Source organism: Dromaius novaehollandiae, chromosome 12 (genome assembly GCF_036370855.1).
Source record: "Dromaius novaehollandiae isolate bDroNov1 chromosome 12, bDroNov1.hap1, whole genome shotgun sequence".
Lineage (NCBI taxonomy): Eukaryota > Metazoa > Chordata > Aves > Casuariiformes > Dromaiidae > Dromaius > Dromaius novaehollandiae.
This window is the reverse complement of record NC_088109.1, coordinates 893,445-917,571: the sequence shown is the minus strand read 5'-3', so window position 1 is coordinate 917,571 and position 24,127 is coordinate 893,445. Positions and strand designations below refer to the sequence as shown.

Sequence of the window (24,127 nt, the reverse complement as noted above, 5' to 3'; positions counted from 1 at the left end):
AATGTTTCTGCCATATATATATTTTTTTTTATTGTGATACCTAGAGTTGTTTCTTGCTTTACACGTGTATTTTGGACAAGTTTGTTGGCAAAGATGCTGTATGAAGCCTTCAAACCCTTCTGCACTGCTGCCTACTTCAAAGAGGAAAGGTGGTGGTCTGCATTGCTAAGCATCTCAGCACATTTCAGTCCCACTGACATGCCACCAACAGTCAAAATTTAGCTAAGGTTAGCATAAAGCCAGGGATTGAATCTGTCCCATGTGTGACCTCCCTGCTAGTCACAGTACTTGCTCTAAAAATTGCAAACACATAATGAAAGGCACACTGAGCTCACCCAAATTCACTTAATTTGTAATCCTTTCTCCAGCACTGGTCAGTAGGGAATATACAGAAAAACAGCCTAAGAATTGGACAAGTATTTACTAATGCTTCCTACATAAACTGGTCTGGCTTCCAGCAAGAAGCCATTTCTTTTTACAAGAAAAAACACTTTATTTTTTAATCTGCTTCCCAATAACTCTACTTATGCCCTCTAATTAATTTGTTACACAAAAAAAGATTACTTTTCCATGTTAGAGGTAGGTAGAGGCCATCGAGAATACGCTAATAAAAACGCTTTGCTTTTGCTATTTAGATTCTCAGCTTTGCAAAGATATAAGTAGAGAAAACAGATGTCTGAGGAGTTTGTTTAGCAAAAAAAATTGAATTGTGCATGGATTTTTTTTCTAGGAGGTGAGACTGACAATGGGAACACAAAGCTACAATTACTTTTGAGAGGGTACAATAGGATGCACCATCTGTAGGTGCAGGCTGAAGTAGTAACCACCAGTGTGGTTCACCAGTGTGAAAAGATAATTAGCACTGACAAAAATTCAAGTGATCTGCATAATGATAAGAATTAGAAAGACTAACGTGTTTAATTAAACATAGACTAGACAAGACTACTGAGAAAATGATCACGTAAAGTAAATCAACTATAAGAAGGGCAGACATAAGGGTTGGTATAAAGGTGCTTTCTCTGGGACAGTATCTACTGGTATTAGGTCACTCTGTGCTCTGCTCTCTTTAAGAGCATATAGCACAGAGGAAATGCTCTAGGCCAGTGCTGGCTGCCCATGAATGTTTGTTAACACAAATGGACTGTTCTCCTGCTACTTTAATAAGTCCTGGGGAAATCTGCATTAATGTATAATGTCTTCTTCTGTGCAGGGAAAAAAAAGAAAAAGAAAAAAAGGAAAATGAAAAAGACAAAAGAGAGACACTGCTGTACCTGAGCTCTCTGGCAATCTCGGTTTGCTGGGAATCCTCCAGGATCTCAGGTAAACTGGTGATAATGTCATGCTGAATTGGTACGGGAGAGACGCTAACCATCTGCATCAACTTCTTAACAAGATCCTGCATACAGGAGAAACACTTGTAAAACACAGGGGTCTCACTGCCAGCAAGCAGTTCATTAGCACAGCAACAATATCATGCACACAAGGTCCTTCAGAAAGTCATTTGCCTAGATTTACACCAACCATCCCTTAACTCATTGTCCTGTTGAAGCAGTGAATCATCCATCAACTTTTATGGAACAACACTATTTTACAGGTAGGATACAACCATCTTGCTAAGCACAGGAAACTGGAAAACTCAACAACAAGCTTCCCAGTCTTCAGTGTGACTTCTTAATTTAGTTCATTCTGGGACTATCCTTAGAACAGCCATGCAGTACAGAGCAATCCACAAAGACTGACTGACTGACTTAGGAAGGGAAAGAAGGAACAAAGAATTAATCCCTAGGTGCCTATAAGTATCTGATATCTCTTGTTAAAATTAAATGAGAATATTGTAACCTCCTACCAGCAAACTGCTTTAAAATGGGGTCACCTGTGTGGATACATATGGATACATACAAATTCATGAAGAAAGGAGACTTAGAGCATGGGAAGCAAAACACTAACGAAAGGGGGAGGTTCAAAAGTCAGTGAAGGCAATTATAAGAAAGAGGGAAGAAGAGTAAAATACCATCTCTCCTTCAGGATGTGAATATGAAACTAACATCAGCTCTCATTAGCATCAACATTGATCTCATCCCATGCTTCATGAGTTAACTGGAAAAACACACAGGGGACAGTGCCGTCAGTACCCACCTGGCTGTCAACAAGCCTGTCGAGCCATTTAAACTGATTGACAATGAGCCGGGGAAAATTCGTTCCAAAGGTGCCCACGCTGAAATTCCAGAGAAAGGGAAACACAGGTTAGTCAGATTTACACACAGACTCAAAAGCTTTGCTGCTGGTGAGTAAGACCAAGAGATACAATTCAAGTTAACCTTTCAAAAACACAAGTTAACTTTCAAAAACACATTGCGAAAACACCACTAAGACCCCTACAAATTTTAGCACCATATAGAAAGAACCCTACTTCTTACACGCTACATATACAAAGCAGGGATACTACCAGTCTGTTTCAACACCCTACCATCAACTATTTTGTAAGTTATGGCACAAAAAGAAAAGCATGAAGTGTGGCCTGGCTATACCAGGTGACCATGCAATACATAAAAAAGTACTTCTACATTTTTATTTTAAATTTGCTGCCTCACACAGTTAGAAATAGTAGTTAAACTTTCCTCAATTACCTTTTGAAATCTTTCTTGCTTTTACAGACACCTATCATTCCTCTGCCAGTTATCTCCTTGGCATGTAGAAGAATTTTATTTTATTTTATTCAGAATAATTTTCTTTTCTTACATGGACACTGTCCTACTATATTTTTTTCCACAGCCTGACCATAAATGCATATAACATTAAAAACATGGTCATACCATGCATTTACAGTGCCATGATGTTTTCCATTTTGTTCTTAACTCCTTTCCTAATGCTCTGTTTGCTATTTTGACCACTGTTAAACATAGAATTGCTACTAAAAATAAGAAACAAAAAGAAACACCCATCCAAGATGTCCTTCCTCAGTGAGAACACCTAAAATAGAATTCATCGTTGTGCTTCTATACTCCAGGCAATTTTTAGTCTGTTTTTCTAAGAAAAAAGGGCTTATGCAGCTGCATTGTCTAAGCTGTCCTCCCTCTTCAGTAACTTTTGGACATACCAGTCTATGAGCATATATGCGTTTAGTGAACTGGCTGCTGCCAAATAGCATGATTAAACCGAGTTCTCCCTACCTTTCCTACAATAATTTGAATTTCAGCTGTCCAGGCATCATTGTCATGTCACTTTTCAGGACTCTACGTTTTTTATGTCAGATTTGATTGAACTTGGCCAGTCAGTGCATGTGTAGTTGCAGAGCAGCCAAAGTGAATGTAGTTTCTTGTCCCACTGTCAGACCAAAAAAAAAAAGTGAGAGGAACTGGAAAACCTCTGTAATTCTTCACAATTAGTTTTACACTGGACTATCCTGGAAAATAATTACCATAAATTATGACCTCACTTTTCACCTCCTTTTTCATTTATGAATATGCTGAACAATCCAGCTCTCCATCCTCAGCTTCTTTCTATCCTTTGATCTGCTTTGCTAACTGTGTAGCAAGTTTTCTGCCTCTAGGGCAAATGAAAAAGAGCTTCATCTTTTAAGTCCTTCCCATGTCGTGCCTCAAAATCTCTGCTATGCTGTCCTACATTTAACAAACAATAGATGCTTTTTCTATTTTCCTTGCTTGAACACAACCTACATTTTTAAAGAGAGATCTGTTTGTGTCTAACAGCATCCTAAAACTTTGCCAGCTACTTTAATCTTTTTGAAACTCTGAAACACTTCACAGTCCCTCTGCTGAAATACTTCCAAAGTTCATGTCAGTAGCTAACAAAGGCATAATGAATCATGAGGTATTACTGTAGTTCAGCTTCCATAAATTTCTTTTCTGATATATGCACCCCAACTGTAAAGACAGGGTACCATGCAAATAATTGTATACATATATGAAGGAAAAAAAAACCCACAAACATCCATTCAGGTAAACTTGAAGTAACAGTTAAAGTTAGAATAGCTGGCAATTGTCCAACAGAAATTTCATTTCAAGGCAGAGAGAAGACAGGCCACACTCACATGTCAAAAAAGAATTCAGGGATCTTTTCCAACAGTAGCGTTACAACGGCAGGCTAGAGGAAAGGCAGAAAGACAACATTAGGATGATGATTTATTACTTGTGCTGCGGCATTGCTCAGAACACTGCCATCAGAACTAGCCTTTCACGATAGGTGAAATATGCATAGAGAATAAGAGATTCAAAAGCACAAATAAAAATATTTCCTGTATAAGCAATCTCTTCCCTAATGCTGGAAAGGAGGTACAGAGCCCACAAGCTGAAAACAGCTGGTGAGAGTGGTATGAACTAGCCACATAATCTAATCTAAAAGCAAAGCATTTGGGCAGGACTTATGATTCTCCAGGCCAAACAAAACTCTGTTCTTCAAACCCATCTGAGTTGCTCTTCACCACCCAGAAACCTAAAGCATCAGCTTTCGATAAGTCTGAAGACAGCGTGCACACACTCTTGCCTTTCCCTTTGAAGGTCTGATTCCTCCTTTAATCCTGGCCCAAATGCAATTTAAAAATATGTATTTAAGGCAAGAACTTTTAACTTTAATTTTAATTACAAGAGGATTTAAATCCACAGCCCCTTGCCATACCTTGATATTTTCTGCCTTCAGCTCCACATATATCTTGATGTAATTTTTATACAGCTTAACAGAACTTGTTCTTGCCAGCAATGCTTTGCAACAAAAATGTACTATTTAAGTACTATTTCATTGCATTTTGCTTCACTTGTATGGTTCTTTTATGGGGAACATGCACCAATTGCCATGGAAGTCAGGAGAATAGGAGCTTGAACTGCATTATAGGACTGGACATGGTTGTCTTTGGAGCTACAACATTTGGGAAGAGGCAAGGGGAAGGGAAGAGACAGATGGGGGTGAAGAAAAGATTGTGAATCTTCTTACTGCTCTTATATTTCTTGTGCAAGGACCAGTCTCTGTGCTCCTTCTCCCCTTCCTTGGCTTATTCTAGTGCCCCAAGACAAGGCAAAGGAAGTGGAGAGAAGGAAGGGCCTAGTGTCCTTTCCCTTTTCCACATCTTCCAGTAGTGCTAGCAGCAACAGGAAGAGGAGACCACTGTCTCAAGGGGGAGACAGACTTAGCTCCCTACTGCACCCAAGGAAGCCCTGGGAGGGCCTCCGCCATTTTACATGGATGGGCTCCGTGTAGGCCCTCATTCGGGGTGTAATTTAAGCATAAAAAAAAAATAAGGTTGGAAGGAAACTTTGGTGACATCCCTTCCACACCCCTGCTCAAAGCAGGATAGCTAACTGGATAGTTAGCTATCAAGGTTAGATCAGGTTGCTTGGGGTCTTGTCTATTTTTAAACACCTCCAAGTTTTAAATGCCTCCAAGAATGGAGTTTCCATCACCTTTCTAGGCAACCTGTTCCAGCACTTAAGGAAAGCATTCTCCACAGTGAAAATGCTTATATCCTATCAGAACTTCCTGTATACAACAGGTTCCTGATCACCCTTGAGAAGAGTCTGGCTCTGTTTTCTTTACACCATGAAACTGGATAGTGAAGACAGCAAGATCTTCTCCTCTTAATATCGAACAAACAGCTCAGAAACAGTTCCCTCTATCTCTCCTTGAATGGTGTGTGCTTCAGGCCCTGAGCATATTTTTGTCTCTAAGAAACAAGAAATTGGACACTGTTCCAGATAAAGCCTCATCTGCCTCACAAGCAGTTCTATTAGTGCTCTACTGTAAAAGAATCCTGCAAAAGGATCCCTAAACAAATCAACACCACTCTAAAGAGTAAACTAAGGTGTCCATACCTGTAAGATCTCAATTCCAAGAAGCAGTTTAATGAGGCTTTCACAATACGAGTGCACCAGAGTCCTGCAAGATAGAATATTCTGCTATTATTGTAATAAAAACACATGATGAGAACAGACTGTATTCTTTCCATTATTGTTTTTTTTAAACCTACTTACGATGACTTCCTTTATATACCAAAACCAGCCCCAAGCCCAAGAGGTAATAATACATCAGGACTATTAGTAAATGGTCATTACTACATAACTGCAAGGCATAATGGCATTTCCAGGACTTCTAAGCACTGAATTCTCTTAGAAGTGAAATAGGAAAATAAATGCCTAAGTTTTAACATTTTTCAATACTAATGGTCTCTTAATTAATTTTCTGTGTGAGAATGTCAAATGTTTTAAAATACATGAAAGCTTATAAATTAGAAGCACTAAATAAAAGACTTTATGCGCTGGGTGAAGATTTCCAAACCAGTGTCAAACCAAGCTGGAGGTTTCAGCTGCCTTTGCCCAGAATTCAGCAGCTGTATAAGAGAGAGGACGTTTTCGCACAGGCATCAGCAAAGAGTGACAGGCTCTGCCCCTTCCTAATGAAACTGAAGACCCAGGCACAGTGCTGCAGTTGTAAGAAAGGAAGATAGTATCATTTGTTCAGTATATTTTGGCCTGGGGAAAAGCAACTGAAAGCTCCACTATGAAGCTCATGGTCTCCATTTGGCCACAGTAAGAGGAAATAACTGGAAGAGGGCCATGCAGTTCATATTCAACCACCAATGTCTCAGGCAAGTGTACCCCAGAATTAGGAATTTCCAACCCATTTTGTTGAACAAGAGGAATTCCTGAGCTATCTACCCTAAGCCATAGTAGAGAAGGATGGTAACTATGGATGCACAAAATATTTAAAAAAGAAAAGCACTTTATCTTTAAACTATTTTACTCTCTGCAAGGTTAGTCTGAGCTGGAAATACAAAAGTTTCCGTGGTTAACCTGTATCTCTTGGAATTTTTTTCAAAACAGTTGACCTGCACCAGCCTTGTTGAGTTCCTTCCACTACGTGGATCTTGCTATTCAACTGCTATGGGGCCCAAGCTGCCCACACGCAGCTAGTAAATCCAGTGACTTACCACTTTAAACCTGCTACTATTTAATCACAATGTATACAGTAGCCACTTTTTTGAAAAACAAATAACTCTTGTTATGCATCAGCTGGAGCTACGGCCTTTCCCTCCACTCTGCTCAACTTTATGCGACATTCAAGTACAGACAGGTTCTGACTGAAGGGGAGGACAAAACACATCGTCCCTAACCTCGACCCCTCATTCCGTGTGGGAGCACATGGCAAGAGACAGTTCTTGAACTGTTTTCTGTCCTTAATGTGAGATTCCAAGCCGCTGATAAATTCCTGCACAACCTGCAAAGAACAGAGAAGTTATCCACTGGCTGAAGAGAAGCACTGATCAACTGCTGTCTTTTAGGATGCTCTGCATGAGCAGATAGATGATAAGAATAGGGAGAAGGACAGGAATAGGGAGCAGCTAGCCTGGGAGCTGCAGGCAGAAGAAAATTGTGATGGAAGGGACATTAGATAAAGCCTCGTCTAAGCCATTTCCAAAAGAAAATGCTGGTTGCTCTGCACAATAATTCGGATGAAAGAATCTCATATTTTACTTTGACTTAAAAGGGTTTTGCCGCAGGTGTCTTCTTCCTATTCAGCCAAGACAGCAACATTTAGTGTGTCAAGAGCTACATCCAAAAATATCACCATTCAAATCACCAGCCTCAGGGTTTTCACACTGGCTTTGTTGACTGGGGAGGAGCACCACACTGTTAGCACCTAGCTACCACAAAACCAAAGGCAACTTTCACTAAGAAGTTAAGCAAGGGACTTCTCTCTTATAAGAGTCTTTGTCTACTGAATTACATTGCCAATGGATTCCTTTGGCTGATCACAGTGACAGAAGTGCAGCATTTGCTTCTGAAATTGTGCAAAACCAGCCCTGGAGCACGCACACCAAGTAGCACAGGCTGGTCACCTCTTTTCATGTCTGACTATTCAGATATAAGAGCTCAGAAGAGACAGACACAGCAGAAGAATGACAGGATCAAAGGGCTGGGAAGGCAAGGTTGGGAGAATTAGTGAGGCTAGACCACAGAAATCTAAGAATAAGCTACAGCGTTGTATAAATTTGTTCAGGTCAGGGACAGGCAGTCACATCTGCAACTTTTGCTACACAGCAAACAGTTTTTAAAGTTGGCTCCTGTCAAAACACACAGTTTGTTACATACACGTGGGTAGGTAGGGTGCTTCTTCAGGGCCAGGCAGAGCTTCTTTTGGAAAGCTGTTTGATCTACAGCTAAGGAGAAAGTTTAAAAAGAGCGTAAGGAACCAGACACACATTTTAGTCATACAACATCATAACAGCTACACTAAGTACTAGCTCTCAAGCCCACCCACTGATGTTTCTGCATTTGCTCTATCAACATGTCCAGTCAGCAAAAGCCTGACTGAACGACATCACCACTCCTGCCAGGGCCAAGACTGACAAGATTAAACAGGGCCCAGCTTGATACACTAACTCCTACAGATTTTGGCAGATGCAGGCAAATCCATTCAAGAAGTCAGAATGAGGAACTAAGCAGAGGAGTACAACACAATTTTTGTCAAATGCACAACTCATACATACCCAAAGATCAATTTGCCTGACATGACATAGTAGCCACGTACCAGCAAAACAGGTTTTGTCACCACAAACAAGTCACATACTATAGCATTCCTGTCATCCTAAAGAAGTCTTCTGCACAAACCCCACTGCTGCCAATACTGGGAGCCACTGCTGAGGCAACATAGCCTTGCTGTTATCACAGAGCTGGATTGAGGAGCCCTGTGTGGCAATTAAACTTTCAGCTGCATAGTCCATGACAAAGGTGAAGCAGCTATATCAAAACAGGTATTTTATCCAACCGCTGAAGAGGCAACATGACGTGTTGGCTTTCCTGTTTCAGTGCACCTGCCTCTGTAGCTCAATAAAGCAATAGCTAAAAAGAAAATTCTTATTTCTTCCATTTTGTTCTGACTAACAAATAAAAGGTAATACTGTAATCACCCATGCAGTCTAATGCACTTCCAGCCTTTCATCAGTCTTCTGACTTGCCACGTATATACCCAAAAAGTAAACAGAGATGGTGGTGTAATGAGTTTAGGTGATGCATTGGATCAGGAAGGAATTGCGCAATTTAAGATGTATATAACAAACAAGAGGCCAGAAGAAGGTTTGATTGAACTTTAGAACAAGCTGGCTCAAGCATTTTTATTCTGCAAGTAAAACACACCTTTACTTCCTAATGGTCATCTTTGCAGGTTTTCAGATACAAGAGAGAGCAATTATTAAATCCATACCTATTTCATTCTGCCCCTCACCAGCTTTCAGTATAATTCCCGATGTTTTAAGGAGCTCTTCAAAGACTCCATCATTCTCTACTCCATCTTGGGCAGAGGCCTTTTCTTTATCAGAGATCCGCGACTTCTTCACTTCTGAGAATATAAGACACAACACATCGAATCCTTCTACAATAAAGATAGCAAGGATCTTTCATATAAACAACCAACTCAAAATTAACCTCCTAGGAAGAGATTACAGGAACACAGGATTTCACTTAGTGGGACCAGACCAACAAACAGCACTACGAGGTTCTATTTGACAGCAGTCATTCACTGACTTCAGTGCCAATGTATAGATCCTATAAAGCATCTACCCATGCAGCATAACACCACAAAGGAATATTTCTTATTCATTCCTCTTAGTGATCCATTTATAACCAAAGACAGCTAAGACATACCTTACCTTCAGTGGCTTACTCTTGAGGGAGATATATCCATTAATGTGTTATGAACTGCGCAGTACATTTTCCTCTAGCCTGAAGACCACAAATTTGATCTAGGTTCTTGTACCAGATCTATCTCTTAGGTACCCAACCATTTGCTGAAGTTAAAAAAGAAATCTATTCCCCTCCAGCTTTGTAGAGAGGCTATTTCGGTTTATTTTGTTGATAACGGCTTTGATCAAATAGTTTTGATCTGTGGACTCTGAAGGCACTAAAGCTCAAGATGATGATCACTGATTGAATGGATAAGAACAGAGGGACTGATAAAAGATATGGTACCATTTTCAGTGTTGTTGTTTTACTGTGACGTATAAAAAATTAGCGTTTCAAGATCAACAGCATTATTACATGCAGCTAGTAACATCGAAATTGCCAGTTTGGCCTGTTCCCTATCTGGGAGCCACTGCCCTTAACAGAGGGTTTCCACTTCCAGCAAGATAATACCTTAGTACCTACTTGGCAAGTCTGTCTTTGAATTCTCTCCAGGAGCATCAGATTTTGATAATTTCCTTTTTGAAACCATGGTGACAAAATCTGTGCTGTTGCCTATAAAAATGCAGGAAAAAGACAAGTGAGCAAAGGAGACACAATTTTAATTCAGATTTTTTTAAGCAATTCTAGAATGAATTAGTGAATAATGGAGAGAAATGCTCCAGAAATAGAAACTGCTCAAAGGAAGCCAGATTGCCTGGTTAAGCAGTACCACATCGCATTTTTCTGCTGTACAGATTGAGGTTTTAGAACTTGTCATATTGAAATAACACGATATATCACTTTTTCTAAAACTCAGTTCCTCATAAAACAAGGCTCTACATTTCTTCCAGATGCCTGACAAATTAAATGGCAAGTTAAACTAAAGAGAAGATCTGAAATTTGTGATCATCTCCTCATGCCCAAAGCTACAAGGAGTTAGCAATTTAATATTCATGAGCTTAAGCACGTTAACTGACCCCATTCACGTTTACAACTCCCTACAACTTCAAGACAATTTCCATCAGCACAAACCACCATCAAACTAGTCCTCTTTGATGGGCGACAGTGTAAAAAAAAGAAAAAAAACTTGGCTCAACCTTTTTTTTTTTAAGTACAGGCATTTGATCATCTCATGCCCAATTTCAGCTATTTGGCAAAGGCTGGTAGAGTAAATTACATAAAATATCACTATGGAAGTGGAACAATTCAGCAAAAAGAAAGCGTGATGAGCCTCTAGCAGCTCTCCTGGATTTAAGCTAGAGACTGACAGGCCAAACGAGTGACTGAGTATTCCCAAAGGCCTGGAAATTTCTGTAGCAGCCAGCTTTCTGCAACCAGACCCTTACAGGACAATACATAGTACACACAAGTGTCATCATCCTTGGTTTGATAGCATCAGTTTCCCCAGCCCCCAAGAGATGCTGGTCAGGCCCTGAAATCAGGCCAACACGTTCATGGAGGGACTTGCTGGAGCTTGTTGTTGTTCTTAATCAACGGCCAACGGCTTCCCTCAGAAACATCACGCCGAGTCCCGATCCGGAGAGCGTCGTCGGAGCAGGACGAGCGGGCGTTCACACGCAAGGCGGGCTCGCTCTTCTGCTGGGGGCTACCTACCTGCCTGGCAGCAGCGCAGCCGCCTCCTCCGCCTTCACCGGTGCTGCTGCTCAGCCCTGAGCGGGGAAAGGGGAGCTCAGAGCGACCCCGAGGAGCTCGGAGAGACCCCGAGGCGCGATGCCACGCACGCTGCCCCCCAGCCGAGCCCTCCCCACTCCCCACCTCATCCCCACGCCCGGGCCGCAGGCGGGGAAGGAGCCGCCGGGGCCGCTGCGCCGGGGGAGGCAGCCCCGCGGAGGGGCACCCGTGCCTAACCCAGGGGCTCCCCGCGGACCGGGCGCCGGGCCGAGCCTGTGCGGCAGCCCCGAAGGCGAGCGGGGGGCGCTGGGGTCGGGGGGGGCAGCGCCGGGCTGCGGGGGGCACCGGGCCCTGGCGGGAGGCGCTCGCGGGGCCGCCGCGGGCTCGCGCCGCCCGCACCTACCGCCGCGGGGCCGCCGGGGCCGCTCAAGCTTCCCGCCCGGGCGGCTCCGGCGCGCGGTGACGCCTTTCCGCCGCCGGCGGAAGCGCTCGGCCCGGAAGCGGGGCCGGGGCCGGGGCCGGGGCCGGGGCCAGGGGCGGCCGCGCTGCGAGCGGCGCCGAGGCCGGCGGCGGCAGGATGAGCGAGCCCGAGCTGCTGCTGGACTCCAACATCCGGCTGTGGGTGGTGCTGCCCATCGTCTTCATCACCTTCTTCGTGGGCATGATCCGGCACTACGTGTCCATCCTGCTGCAGAGCGACAAGAGGCTCACGCAGGAGCAGGTGTCCGACAGGTCAGGGGCCGCCCCGGCCTGCCCGGCCGCCCCCGCCGCCCCTCCGCCTCCGGCCCGGCCCCGCAAGCCGCTCTCGGCCTGACCCGGGCCTGGGCCGCCCGGCCCCGGTGCCCACCCGCGGCCCGGCCCGGCCCGGCTGCCACCCCCACGCCCGAGGCGTCCCCGCGCCTCCCCCAAGCCCCCGCGCTGTTCGGAGGCCGCGGCGGCCTGCTCTTTCCTTGGCCCGGCAGGCAGGCGCGAAGGGCGGCGTGACGCTTCGCCCGGCCCCGCGCGGGAGCGAGGTGCTGGGGCGACGTTACGATTTGCTTCCTCGTTGCCACCGCGCACCTCGCTGCGCTCGCGTGAGGCCTTTCCTCTGGGGTTTGTGTCCCGCTCCGTCGTGGTTCAGCGAGCTCCTGGCCTATCACCGAGTCCAGGACAGGGCTGCAGTGGCCCCCGCCCTTGTCCAAGGCTGTGCTTTTAATGCTGAATTTCTTTTTTCCAGCCAAGTCCTAATTCGGAGCAGAGTCCTTAGGGAAAATGGAAAATACATTCCGAAACAGGTACGGAGATGCATGCAGTTGTCCTTGTGTGAATAACTTTATGCTTTACAGGAGGGATAACTCAGAAACATGTAAAAAGCAAGAAGTTGCGTTAATAGTTTCTTGTTTAAGGGTTCTCTCAGTAGTTTCTACAGAACTGGCCCGTGCAGTCAGTCTGGCCAGGTCCTGTCTAGCACAGTGTCCCATCAAGAAGGGTGGTTGGTAGCATATGCTTAGGAGTACTGGACACAGGACTATGGCATGTGTCCTTACTCTGATATAATACTTAGCTTCCGCTTGCTGACTAGTGGAAGCTAAGGGGCATCCTAAAATGAAGTCTGCATCATATTTAGTATCTGCCAACAAACACACGTGGCAAAGGATGTAACAAGAGCTTGACAAGAGTAACAATTTTAACAAGAGTAAGAGGGTCCTGAAATGTCATCCGATATGTTTGTTGAATTAAAAATCAGTCGCCCGCATTGGCTCAGTTGCTACCAAATATATATATTGTAAACTCTGGAAATCAGCTTGAGGGAAGGAAAATGGCCCATGTATGGGTAGTGGTACTGGGCCAACAAGATCTTTGCACAGAGCACTAAAAGGTCTTTAATCAATGTGGATTATCCTAAGAGAGAATTTTAGAGAACCAGAGAGCAAACAGCTAGTACCCGGGATTCAGAGAAACCTCAGAGATGGAGTAAGGAGCTTGAGAACATATGGTCAGTGAAGTACCTCTTCAACAAAGAAGGATGTATCATGAAAGTGTTCGTAAAATGTCTGCATGTCTAAATAAGAATTTCTGCTATCCTCATTTAACCTTTTTTTGGTGTTGGAATTCACTGTTTTTGTTTTCAGTCTTTCCTGACTCGGAAATACTTCTTTAATAACCCTGAGGATGGATTTTTTAAGAAAACAAAGAGGAAGGTAGTGCCTCCTTCTCCAATGACAGGTATGTTAAAGTAGCATAAAACTAATTGGGCAGAAAGAGGATCGTTTTCTGCGAAGGTAGAAAAGTGAATCAGCTTGGTGAAGAGTTCAGTGAGTGTGAGAAAAGAGGTGGAACTGGACAGCTGGGTGTTGAGGAGGGCAGAGGAGGAAAGGGGTGCAAGATCTCTCCTTTCAGCAGCATTGTGTAGGGTTACTTCATCGCTTTGCATAACTTCGCCCTTCAGCTGGCTGCAGCATCTCACAAGAGCATGGGTTGAACATCTCAGTGCTGCCAGAAATGGGAAGTCCTGCTCTCACTCCTACCCTTTTGTCACCTTTTTGTAGCACTTCTCCAGACTGATTGCGTGCATTAACATGGCCAAAGACCTTGGTAGCAAATTAGCCAGACCGTTAGTTGTTGCTTTTCTAGCTAAATCAGCTCACAGAGGGGTCCAGCAAGTTCTGAGATCTGTAGCATGGGATGGGGCAGACCAAGAGGCTGTGATCAGACACAGCAGAGGAGGATACAAGACCTGTCTCTTTTGGTGGCAGCAGCTACCACCTTATTGACTGCTATTCTCCTTTTGCAAAGCATTTTATGAAGAGTGGAAAAATACTAGATAATAGGTAGGTAGTGGGGTAGGACTTAATCTGTCATTCAGTTTCTTAATTAAAGCAGCTCTCCTTAGTGAAGTCAAGTAATCTTTTAACCTGTTTCCCTTTAATGCTACATTATGTTAAATCTTTGAATTGCAGATCCTACCATGTTGACCGATATGATGAAAGGGAATGTAACCAATGTTCTACCCATGATCCTCATCGGTGGTTGGATCAACATGACATTTTCAGGATTTGTCACAAGTAAGTGTCTAGAATAACACAGCTCATGGATCTTGCCAGGTGTCTGACAATGATCTGTAGGGTCAGGCTGCAACAGAAATTTGCTCCTTTACCTAAAAGCAATGAATTGGAAAAACACTGCTGCAATTCACTCCATTAAGTGCAGTCATCTGTTTATCCCATAGCAAAAGAGGGAAAACTGTTTTCAAAGTACCAGGCACAATCACAAAGAAAATAGCGATGCATTTGGGTACCAGAATGATATTTAAGTTTATTAAAACTACCTAAACTTTAAGTTAATACAGTGGAATTTCTTTTGAATGTGTCCAGGGAGTTGGTTTTATTACATAGTACCAATTAAAAATATTTCCTTAAATTCACATTTCTGTTTTTCTTGCTGTTTGTGCAAAAACTGTTCCCTTAACAAAAGACATTCCCCTCCGTAGTGCTTGAAATAATAGCCATGATGATTTGGGCATCTGATTTAAGGAGTTTCAGAAAGTCCTTTCTTTTCAAAATTAATACAGAATTACAACTGTTTTTAGAAGTGTGTGTTAATTTGTTATTATATGCATTAAATCTACATAAAATTTAATGAAAGAAACGTCTACTGCCTCTGCAATTACTTAGTGTCACTTTGTGAAAATGATCCTTTCTTTGAATTCTGCAGCAAAGGTCCCATTTCCTCTGACGCTGCGTTTTAAACCAATGTTGCAGCAGGGAATTGAGCTGCTCACTTTAGATGCCTCTTGGTAAGTGTGTGTCCTCAGCAAGCAAAGTCAAATGTTCACTTGGAAAATTTTGAAAGTGTTCATAACCCTCAAATGGCCTGTGCATGCTTCTGAAATGAGGTCACAAGCCATGTGTCCCAGCACAGGCAGCCTTTGAACTGAAATCAAACCTGCTTGTTCTGATTTAATCAGGGTGAGCTCTGCTTCCTGGTACTTCCTGAATGTGTTTGGACTCAGAAGCATTTATACTCTCATCCTGGGCCAAGATAACGGTAAGACACCGTCATCTCTGTTAAAGAGCTGGTTTCTGCTTATGCTGGAGAACTTTTGCAAGAGGTTAGAGAAGGATTTCTGGATTTCCAACCAAAAAGCTCTTGAAAGCTTCTCTTAATTCTACAAGATTACTCTGCACTGGCCAGGTTTGACATCCGCTGCAGTAATTACACAAATCTTGCACCAGCCATTGGCTCCCTGCTCGTAAACTTCCATGGTAATTTAACTCGTTCTTTCTTTCTTGTCAAAGCAGTGAGCAGAAATTTTGCTCTCAGGCTCACTTGTGTTTCTAGCAAGGATCAGTTTTAAGCAGAGCTGCAAAGATTTCTTATTGTTAGGTGCAGGGCAGAACACATATTGGTCATGGGGAACATAGAAGACCATATTTTCTTCCATCTACCTGCATATTTTATGTAAATTTAGCTGGGGAGGGCAGGGTGAGAACAAGATGTCTTGTGAGAACTCATTTTGGCAAATTAGTGCTGCATCTGTGGGTTCCCACAGCTTTTCAGTCTATAGCTAGAAACAAGAATGGTGGCAGTGTGCTCTAAGAAATGCTGTTTAAGCGGGACAAATAAAAGTGAACCTCTCTTGTTTCTCTTTTGTAGCTGCAGATCAGTCTAGGGTGATGCAAGAACAAATGACGGGGGCAGCAATGGCCATGCCAGCAGATACTAACAAAGCATTTAAGGTACAGTATTCCCACCTGTTTCCTGTGAACTTACAGGATTGTATGTTGTACACAACTCATCCTCTCTTCCCATGTTGAGCAAGGGAATTGCCCAGGATGGCTGTTCCTAAAATCAGAGCTGGCATCTGATGAGGGACGTGGAAGCTGCCCTGGGTCTGGCAGAGCTCTAGTCACCTAAAGCAAACCTGATTTACTTAGTCATTCCCGATACAAAAATTGAATTTATGTGCCATGTTCTGCATTTGCAGAAGGAGGCTCCTTTTCCTTCCCTTGGGATCTACTTTCAAAACAAAAGCTGACTCCTCAAAAACTGTGTTAGTAATGCAGGTGAACACAAGCCCAGCAGGCATATGATGGAACTTCGTAAGAAAAATCAATCAAAAGGGTTAGCTCAACTGAAAAACTGTCTTCTGTTGTAAATACCCATGGTCAAAGACAACTCATTTTGATTAAGGCCCCCAGTTCTGTGACTACAAAATACTCAAATGCCCTCTGCTCTGGCAGGGAAAGTACAACCGGGGCAAAAAGCACAAACACAGCACTGAAACATTCTGTGTCAGTGATCAAATTTAAGTCTGACAAAATGGATCTCAGCTGGTGAATAAGTGTGTAAAGGTTCTTCCTGAATTGCATAAACTTGCAAGCCAGCAAAGGGCCATAATAAGCAAACACAACAGCGAGAGAAACTCTCAAAGAAAATCTGAGGTATTTCCTAGATGAAGAGCAGTAAACCTTCTCTTAAAGGGTCACTGCTTTTGGCTGAGCTGTCTCTGTGTGTCATCCTGCTTTGCGAGACAAAGCAGTTACAGAGGAAAATGTAAACAAGTAGCATAAGCACAAGAATAGGATCATCTGACTTTTGCCTGTGTGATTACAGAATTCCTAGTCAGGGGTTTTTGGCTTAGAGGCCCAGAGTTCAGGAGTTGACTGCGTCCATAACAGTTTTCATAAGCAGTCTCCATAGACATTTGCTTAGGAGACTGGCTCTTTAGCTATCTTTCACAACCTTAGTGTATGCATGATGGGGAGGTTCTGGTTTCTCAGTTTTTAGGTACTACAGTAGGAATTTACTCCCACACAACCTGCTGCCTGGAGAGTTGGGCTGATTTGCCCCTTCAGATTCATATATTCAGAAGTTTCCTCAAAGGAAACATCAGCCAGCCAGATACTCAGCAAATGAAGAGAGCCACTGTGATTTGTGGCTCTGTTGAAGCAATGACTGTTGTGACTCTGTCGCAAACCATCAGCACTGAGGTGTAATTCTGACAAGTAGCTTCCACTCCCACATCTCATTTCTTCCACTTCCTCTGCAGTACTGGTTATCTGGAGGAGTTTTGCTATTCAGCCCTCCATGGACTTAAACCCAATACATGGCTTTTGGCAGGAAAAAAAAATCTGCATTACATGAATGCATTCTGTCCAAGAAATACAAATCTCTCGATGGGAATTACATGAAATGATTTTGAAGGCTGTATAAAGCTTATTCCGGGATATTCACTGTGAGCAACACTGAATGGAGTCAGAGAAGGAGATGATACTTGTGTTCATTGTTGGTGGAAAATAAGCAGTGGGGGCTTATCCTCATGTTTAGGATGGAATTCTGAGTCAGTTATTCTTAGGTCTCAGGCTTCTGCAAACAGCAGAAGGTCTGCTGTTAAGCAGGTCTCCGGCCTAAGGAATAAACAAACTCTGCAACTCGAGGGAGCTGCCGTAGGAAGCCTGTTGGTTGCAGAACCAACAGTCTGTAGGGGCACATCACATCTGTGATCAGTCTTGCAAAACTTTTGGCCTTTAACTACTTTTAGCAAGTTTCTCCAAACCAAAGAATTAACTAACCACAAAATGTTTGACCCTCTGGAACAGATTTGGTTGAAGTAGTTTTTCTAGAGACAGCTGTGTTAGAAGAAGTAGATTATTCCAGAAGGTGAGAGAGGGCTTTTCAAAAAGCAGATATGTAATCTTTTCTAATTTCTATGAGATACTTGTATTAACCAACTATCTAATACACAATTAAGCCTGAAATGCTGATTTCAGAGAGTTGACAGGACTGCCAAATTGTTGCTAAAACATTTTTCTTGCTATTTTTTAAGTGAGCACTGCTTTGCATAGTTCACGTCTAAAGTACACATACAGCAAGGAAGGACAACTGCTTTAATACTGTGTTGCTTTTTTTCCCTACCTTCTGTTTATTTTCAATGTAGACGGAATGGGAAGCTTTAGAATTGACTGATCATCAGTGGGCCTTAGAAGATGTAGAAGAAGAGCTAATGGCAAAAGACCTCCACTTTGAAGGCATGTTTAAGGAAGAACTACAGACCTCCATCTTCTGAATTTGAGAATATTCTTTGTCTCTTCTTGTAAAAGGCATTTGATGAAAAGAAATCTGTTACTTAAAACTGTATAATGTATTTTAGCAAGGCTGAGAATAAAAGAAAACCACCAAATTCGGAACCCATCTTTCAGCGATTTGAGCCGCAGGATAGAATATGCTATATTTGAGCCAAGGGGTATCAGTTTGGTTTTCTAGCTACAGAAGAGTTTTAGTCCTCTTTCTGGGAAATGTATGTTGGAGCAAAGACTTACAGAAACTACTAATTCTAGTACACAAATAGCAGTGATGTGCTGTAATTAACTCAATTTACTTGAGTTAAGGAACTGAAAGTTTCATGAGACTGAAGAATCAAGGAGTGGCTATATATCTGGATTTACCTTTTTAAGCAGCCACATATTGTTCTTTGTTCTTGAATGTTTAAGACCGTATCATCATCATGTTAGCAATTCAAAACCAACTTACCAGAGAAGTATCTACCACAGCCTCAGAAGCAGCCTGAGGGTTCACTTTCTTTGTATTGGTTGTCCTTCCTCCTTATACTCTCTCCCTGTTACAGTAATTGGAGTGTGAAGATTTCTCACAGGAAAACAAAACCAAGAGTAAGCATCCTTATTTTTTGGAAAAAAATGATTTTTTTTCCCCACAGTGATAGAGCAATGGAAGAACTTCTGACAGATTGTTACTGTAACAATTAAGAGCCAACATAGGCACTATTTATGTGCTGTAACTGTGACAGAGAAAACTCTGGTATCCGTATGTTAAATGGCTGGCAGACTAGATACTACTATTTTTCTGATATCAGAGCTAATTCTGAATAGCTGAATTTAGACATGAGAGTGGAAATATGTCCTCTTCAACACTGCCTTGTATCCAAGGCTGCTATCCACCACATAGGCTTATCTAGCTCCCATCGGCAGCTGAGCTACCCACTACACAGTGTAATAGAAGTGGGAGTAGACATTTGACCCAGATTATCAGATGTGCTATATGAAATCTGGTGAACTAATCAGCTGCATTTGCAGGCGGGTGAATGTAGTAGGTTAAATAGCTTGCAAAATCATATGTCTGAATCTCTGAAAAAACAGAGAGCTAGACTTTGAGTTTAGATTGGAAAGTGTATATTCTGCTTGTTTTAACCAATATTTTTTGAGGTCATTCAGAGAGAAGTTAGGAGTGCAGCTGGCATTATGGTTATTGCACATATCCAGATGTGGGAAGGGGTGTGTGTGCACTGCTGGGCATGCAAACAGTCAGGACTTCTGCTCCTTTAATACTTTAACCTCGTATCCTTGGCCTTGCAATAGCTGCATGTTCCTGGTTTAAGCCTTTGTGTTTTCACAGCAGGGTAGTTCCAGAGAGCTGCTGTTCCCTCTGATTTGCCAGGCCCAGCCAACTTCCCCTTCAAAACCAGGAGTTCAAAAATGCTCAGAGGGAAAACTTCAGTAGCAAAAAATGCTGATTAAGAACAGTAAGCGCTTGAAGGAACTCGCCAGACTTCGTAAGTGAATGGGATTTTGATTAATCCTGTTCTGCTACATGAAACCCACCGGGGTTTCCTTCAGTATCAAAGGCTGGAAACTAATCTCAGGAATGCTGGAGCCAGGCCAACCCCCTCACACCAGTTTCAAGCAGCTCAGCACAAAGCCAGCCATCTTCCTGCCTCCCTGCAGGGCCATAACCCTGCTCTTTGGAGACAGCAAAGATGTCTCCGTGGAGGACAGGCTTGCACCAAAGCCTGTGAACTGGGGTCAGCTCAGCCACCAGGGCCACCTGTCCTACCACAGCCCAAATATCTGGGTTGCCTACAGAATAAATGAAAACACGAAGAAACTTCAGGCCAATAAAATACATTCAGAGAAGAATGATTTTTTTTCCCAGATATCTAAAGACTTAAGTATTTCTATACATAGTAACCGGTCACAGCTCTTTATGCTGATGCCTGTCTCTGCAGCAAAACTTCTTTCTTCAGCCCAGTGCTAAAGCATGCTGCTTTGCTCTGTGGCTTTTTCCTACCTGGCACAGCCCAGAAACACCGAGCTCCCCACATCACTTTGGAGCGCCGTTTCCAGGTAATGATCCTTGTTCTGTTCTTCTCTTCTCTTCTCTTACTATATATTGTGCACCCTCATCTAACAGGGTGATGGCCCTCTTTATTTCATTCAGATATTGAAAAAAAACTTTCCCACAAGACAGTAGTACTTGTAGTAAGTAGGCTTACTAGTAGTGTACCAAATTCTGCTCTTTTTCCTGCTAGTTTTTTCCTCCTGAAATGCTGAACACCTCTGTCACCAAACACATTTCTACCATGCTCACAACAGCACAGTACCTTGAGTGCTGGTTTTTTGGTTTTGTTTTTTTTTTTTTTTTCATCTTTCACACTTCCTGAAAATGGAAGAAGAGGGCCATGCATTTTCCATGCTTGCCAGCAACTCTCTGCACACTTGGAGCCAGGGCCTCATTTGCTGGAATAACATTTGTCATGAAGGTAAGAGCCTCTTTTTCAGGAACATAAACAACTGGAGCAACTTGGTTGCTAGAGGGAAGTAAAATAGAAACAGGATCTTTGCACCATCTGCGCTCATCTCGGGCAAGGAAGCAGGTGTTGCTGTCTGCACCTCTCAGTTCCACTAACTGATGCACCGTGGTGAACACCAGGGAGGATGGAGACGTCTGCGCAGCCCCCTCCATAGCTGCAGCCAGGTTGGTCCCACATCGTTCACAGCTGAGAGGCTTCACTATATTTTGGACAAACCTCCCCTGCAGAAGCCTGGTGAGCCACTCAGTGCAGGGTCCTGCTGGTGCCACGTGTGTCCCAGCCTGCAAGCAGAGCCCCTGGGTGCTTCCCACAAAGGCACAGAGGGCTGGGAAGGGCTTTTTGGGGGCAGATGGGGGCTGCCAGTATATGTCAGTGTGAAAGGGCAGAAGAAAGCTGATAAAAAAGGACGGAGTAACTGAGGGCGTGCTCCCAGGGGCAGTTATAACCCTGGACCACTCAACTGGGAACCCTCTCCGTGGTCTCAGTGGAGGGTTTTGAGCCCCTCCCAGGTTTTTAACATAATTTCCCAGACCTGAGTTTGATATCTTAAAAACACTAGCGTGGAAGAAGCTGTCAGCCCAGGCACACACACAGTCACATCACACCTGGCCGTGACTGCTCTGGTGCACCACAGCCTGGGTCCTTGTGCACAGGGAGAGGTGCTGGCCCTGCTCCGGGTGTGGAGGCCGTGGCACCGTGCACACACAAGTGACATCACCCTATGGTCCCCAACTCACTTGCGTCACTGGCAGGGTCATGAGAGATGGCACACACCAGGACTGGGGCCAGGCTCAGTCCCTGCCAGCCCAGGGCTGCCTGCCAGAGGGGCGGCACAGCTGAGGCGGTAGTGTGAGCACAGCTGGTGTTGGTGGGGTCCCTACGTCCCACTGTGTCCTCCACACCAACTCCTGCCCCCTGCCATGCCCCCCCCCCCCCAATCTCGACTGCCCCACACTCCATGTCCCACTGCCAGATCCCTTTTTTGCATCACGGTATCCCCATGCCTCCCCACTATTGCCCCCTCCCGCCACACAACAAAGACTCCAGCACATTTTTGTTCCTTGAGGCCGCAGCGGGGTGCTTTCTGCCCCCAAAACTGGGGACATCTGGCACTCCACATCACTAACAAACAGCGGACGGGAGCTGGGGTAATGCAGACACCCATCCCTGCGAGGGGGGTGCTCAGCACCCTCCAGAGCAGCTTTTCAGGGAAGTCAGCAGGAAGGTGGCATTGTCATTTTGGCACCATGGGCCATGTGCAAGCCTCGTCACTGAGTGCTGACCCATACAGCCACATGGGACAGCTGGACCCAGCTGTGAGGAGTGCCACCTCAGGGACCCCAAAGCTCCCTGAGACTCCATCGTGGCTGGTGGCATCCCTGGAGCTGTCCCCTGACAGGCCTGACCTGAGTCCCCCTTCACAGACACTGGCTTTTTCACCTTAGAAGCACATGGGCAAAGCATTTGCCACCCAGCAGAACTGCACCAAGCATCACGGCTGGCAGTGCAGCAGGGCTGTGTGGCCCTGGGTGCCACTGTCTTTCTCTACCCCATCGCAGGAGAGGATGTACCAGCTGCTCCCAGTCACGAGGCACCCATGTTCACGTGTGGCAGCTCTAGCCCCATTTGCAGCCATGCGGTGGCTGTCCCTGAGGGTCATGTCACCCTCCAAGGCCATGGATGGGAGCACTCTGGTCGCACAGTGGCAAAGAGGCATGGCTGGGACCATAGCTGCCTCCTTGCAGAGGCCAGCACACTCCTACATACCCACAGCAGACTGAGGAAGGCACAGGAGGCTCCCATCTCTTCTCTCTAGCTCATGTTGATGTTGGCACTCATCGCTCTCCTGTTGATGCAGGGTCCGCTCAAGAGGTCCCAGGGATGCAGGTCAGCACTTCCAGCCAGGCTTCCTGCAGCAATTTTGACTCCTGGCACCTGCTTCCAGAGGAAAATGCCCCAGGAAGACAGGGGAACCCAATTTGCACCTACAGTCCAGCTCACCCCCTTGCACTTCTCTCCTGAGGGCAGCCAACAGGACAGGGCAAACCCTGCACACACTTGCCTGCTGCAAGGCACAGCCTAGCCCCCAGCAGTTCCTCACTTTCATCTTATACCCCGGCCTGCCCCAAGCTTCCCCCAAAGCTGCAAAATCCCACCAGCTTTCTCCTGCCCTGGTCCACTTGCTATGGGCACACACGGGGCCAATTCTTGTCCACCTTTGTTGCCTCATTCCTGGGTAGAACAGCTTGAGCACTGGAGAGTCAGTGATACCATTTCTATGGACAAATAGCCAACAGGCAGACTGTTTCCCCCATTGATTTATTGCTTCCTGAGCCCATTTATAAGCACCTCACGACTGCCTGCTGGGTCAGCCCCACCGTCTACAGAGCCCATTCTGCCTGCAGTGCACACAGCTGGTTAGGCCGTCTAGCAAGGGCATGGGTGCCCAGCCATTCCCCACGGTCCCCCTTCCAGTTATTTACTGTGCTATGCGAGGAAATTTAGTACTTGTCTTAAACCTACTGCCAAACTTCACCTTTTTGCACTGTAAGGAGCAGATAAGCAGGGAACAGTTGATCCCTGTCTACCTGCCAGGACTGGGGTCTGCAGGGGCTCCTCAGCTATCTTGTCTCCAAGCTGAACAGTCCTAACCAGCAGAGATGTTTCTCCAACATACCCGTGGCTAGTTTATTTTCCTTATGCCCCTCTGCATTGGAGTGAAACCATACACCCTCTTCAAAGCAGGGGGTGAGACAGGACTGAGACAATGTTTCCTACTCCTAGCAAAATCATTTGCTCTCCTGATTGCAGCCCTAACTCTGAACTGGTATTTTTCTCTGCCTCAGAGACTTCTCTTCTGAATGGTAATAACTACTTCACTAACAACATAAATAACACTTCAGGTTATTTTTTTCCCCTTTTGCAATGGGGAATTTCATCTCATTTCATGCCCCCAGCACTTTGCATGAGACCTTTTTGTATGTCTGTGCATTGACTTTACTATCTGCATATCTCCATATCAGAAAGTTGTTGTTTTGCTCTTTCCTTCTCTAACTCATGTTTGAACAATCAAACGGCACCGATGAGCACCAGGTCTCCCCGCTAAGCTCTTCCATTGCAATTTATCCTGCCCTTCACTTTGTTTTTAAGAAAGCTTTTCTTCAAGGCAACCTCCTTATCATGTTGACATTTTATCAGTTTACCTATTCCATTCTTTATAGTTTTCTCCTTGTCTAATTTC

The 24,127-nt window shown here is 44.5% G+C and overlaps 2 protein-coding genes across 3 annotated transcripts in view; one reads left to right on the top strand and one right to left on the bottom strand.

Annotated features, from left to right (window-relative positions):
* Nucleotides 1-11,792, bottom strand: part of FANCD2 (FA complementation group D2) — a 55,532-nt gene extending 43,740 nt beyond the window's left edge. The window contains exons 1-10 of one of the 2 annotated variants that reach the window (XM_026110589.2): nucleotides 11,704-11,792; nucleotides 11,283-11,338; nucleotides 10,152-10,241; nucleotides 9,211-9,345; nucleotides 8,100-8,167; nucleotides 7,121-7,224; nucleotides 5,823-5,886; nucleotides 4,052-4,104; nucleotides 2,137-2,215; nucleotides 1,272-1,396 (exon numbers count right to left, since the gene is read on the bottom strand). In XM_026110589.2, the coding sequence (XP_025966374.2) occupies nucleotides 1,272-1,396; nucleotides 2,137-2,215; nucleotides 4,052-4,104; nucleotides 5,823-5,886; nucleotides 7,121-7,224; nucleotides 8,100-8,167; nucleotides 9,211-9,345; nucleotides 10,152-10,218 (695 nt within the window). In that variant the 5' untranslated portion in view covers nucleotides 10,219-10,241; nucleotides 11,283-11,338; nucleotides 11,704-11,792. Of the gene's footprint in view, nucleotides 1-1,271; nucleotides 1,397-2,136; nucleotides 2,216-4,051; nucleotides 4,105-5,822; nucleotides 5,887-7,120; nucleotides 7,225-8,099; nucleotides 8,168-9,210; nucleotides 9,346-10,151; nucleotides 10,242-11,282; nucleotides 11,339-11,699 lie in introns of both variants that reach the window. The other variant, XM_026110590.2, reaches the window with a different exon arrangement.
* EMC3 (ER membrane protein complex subunit 3) lies at nucleotides 11,789-18,469 on the top strand. The gene is made up of 8 exons (XM_026110591.2): nucleotides 11,789-12,032; nucleotides 12,517-12,574; nucleotides 13,412-13,505; nucleotides 14,240-14,344; nucleotides 14,994-15,075; nucleotides 15,247-15,326; nucleotides 15,936-16,018; nucleotides 18,220-18,469. The coding sequence occupies exons 1-8, from the start codon at nucleotides 11,878-11,880 to the stop codon at nucleotides 18,346-18,348; spliced, it is 786 nt and encodes a 261-aa protein (XP_025966376.1). The 5' UTR covers nucleotides 11,789-11,877; the 3' UTR covers nucleotides 18,349-18,469.
* The last annotated feature ends 5,658 nt before the right edge of the window (nucleotides 18,470-24,127 follow it).

Coding starts and splice junctions, on each gene's coding strand:
- EMC3 (XM_026110591.2), top strand. CDS start 11,878: ATGAGCGAGCCCGAGCTGCTGCTGGACTCCAACATCCGGCTGTGGGTG. Junction 12,033..12,516: donor CAGGAGCAGGTGTCCGACAG/GTCAGGGGCCGC, acceptor TCTTTTTTCCAG/CCAAGTCCTAATTCGGAGCA. Junction 13,506..14,239: donor GCCTCCTTCTCCAATGACAG/GTATGTTAAAGT, acceptor TTTGAATTGCAG/ATCCTACCATGTTGACCGAT.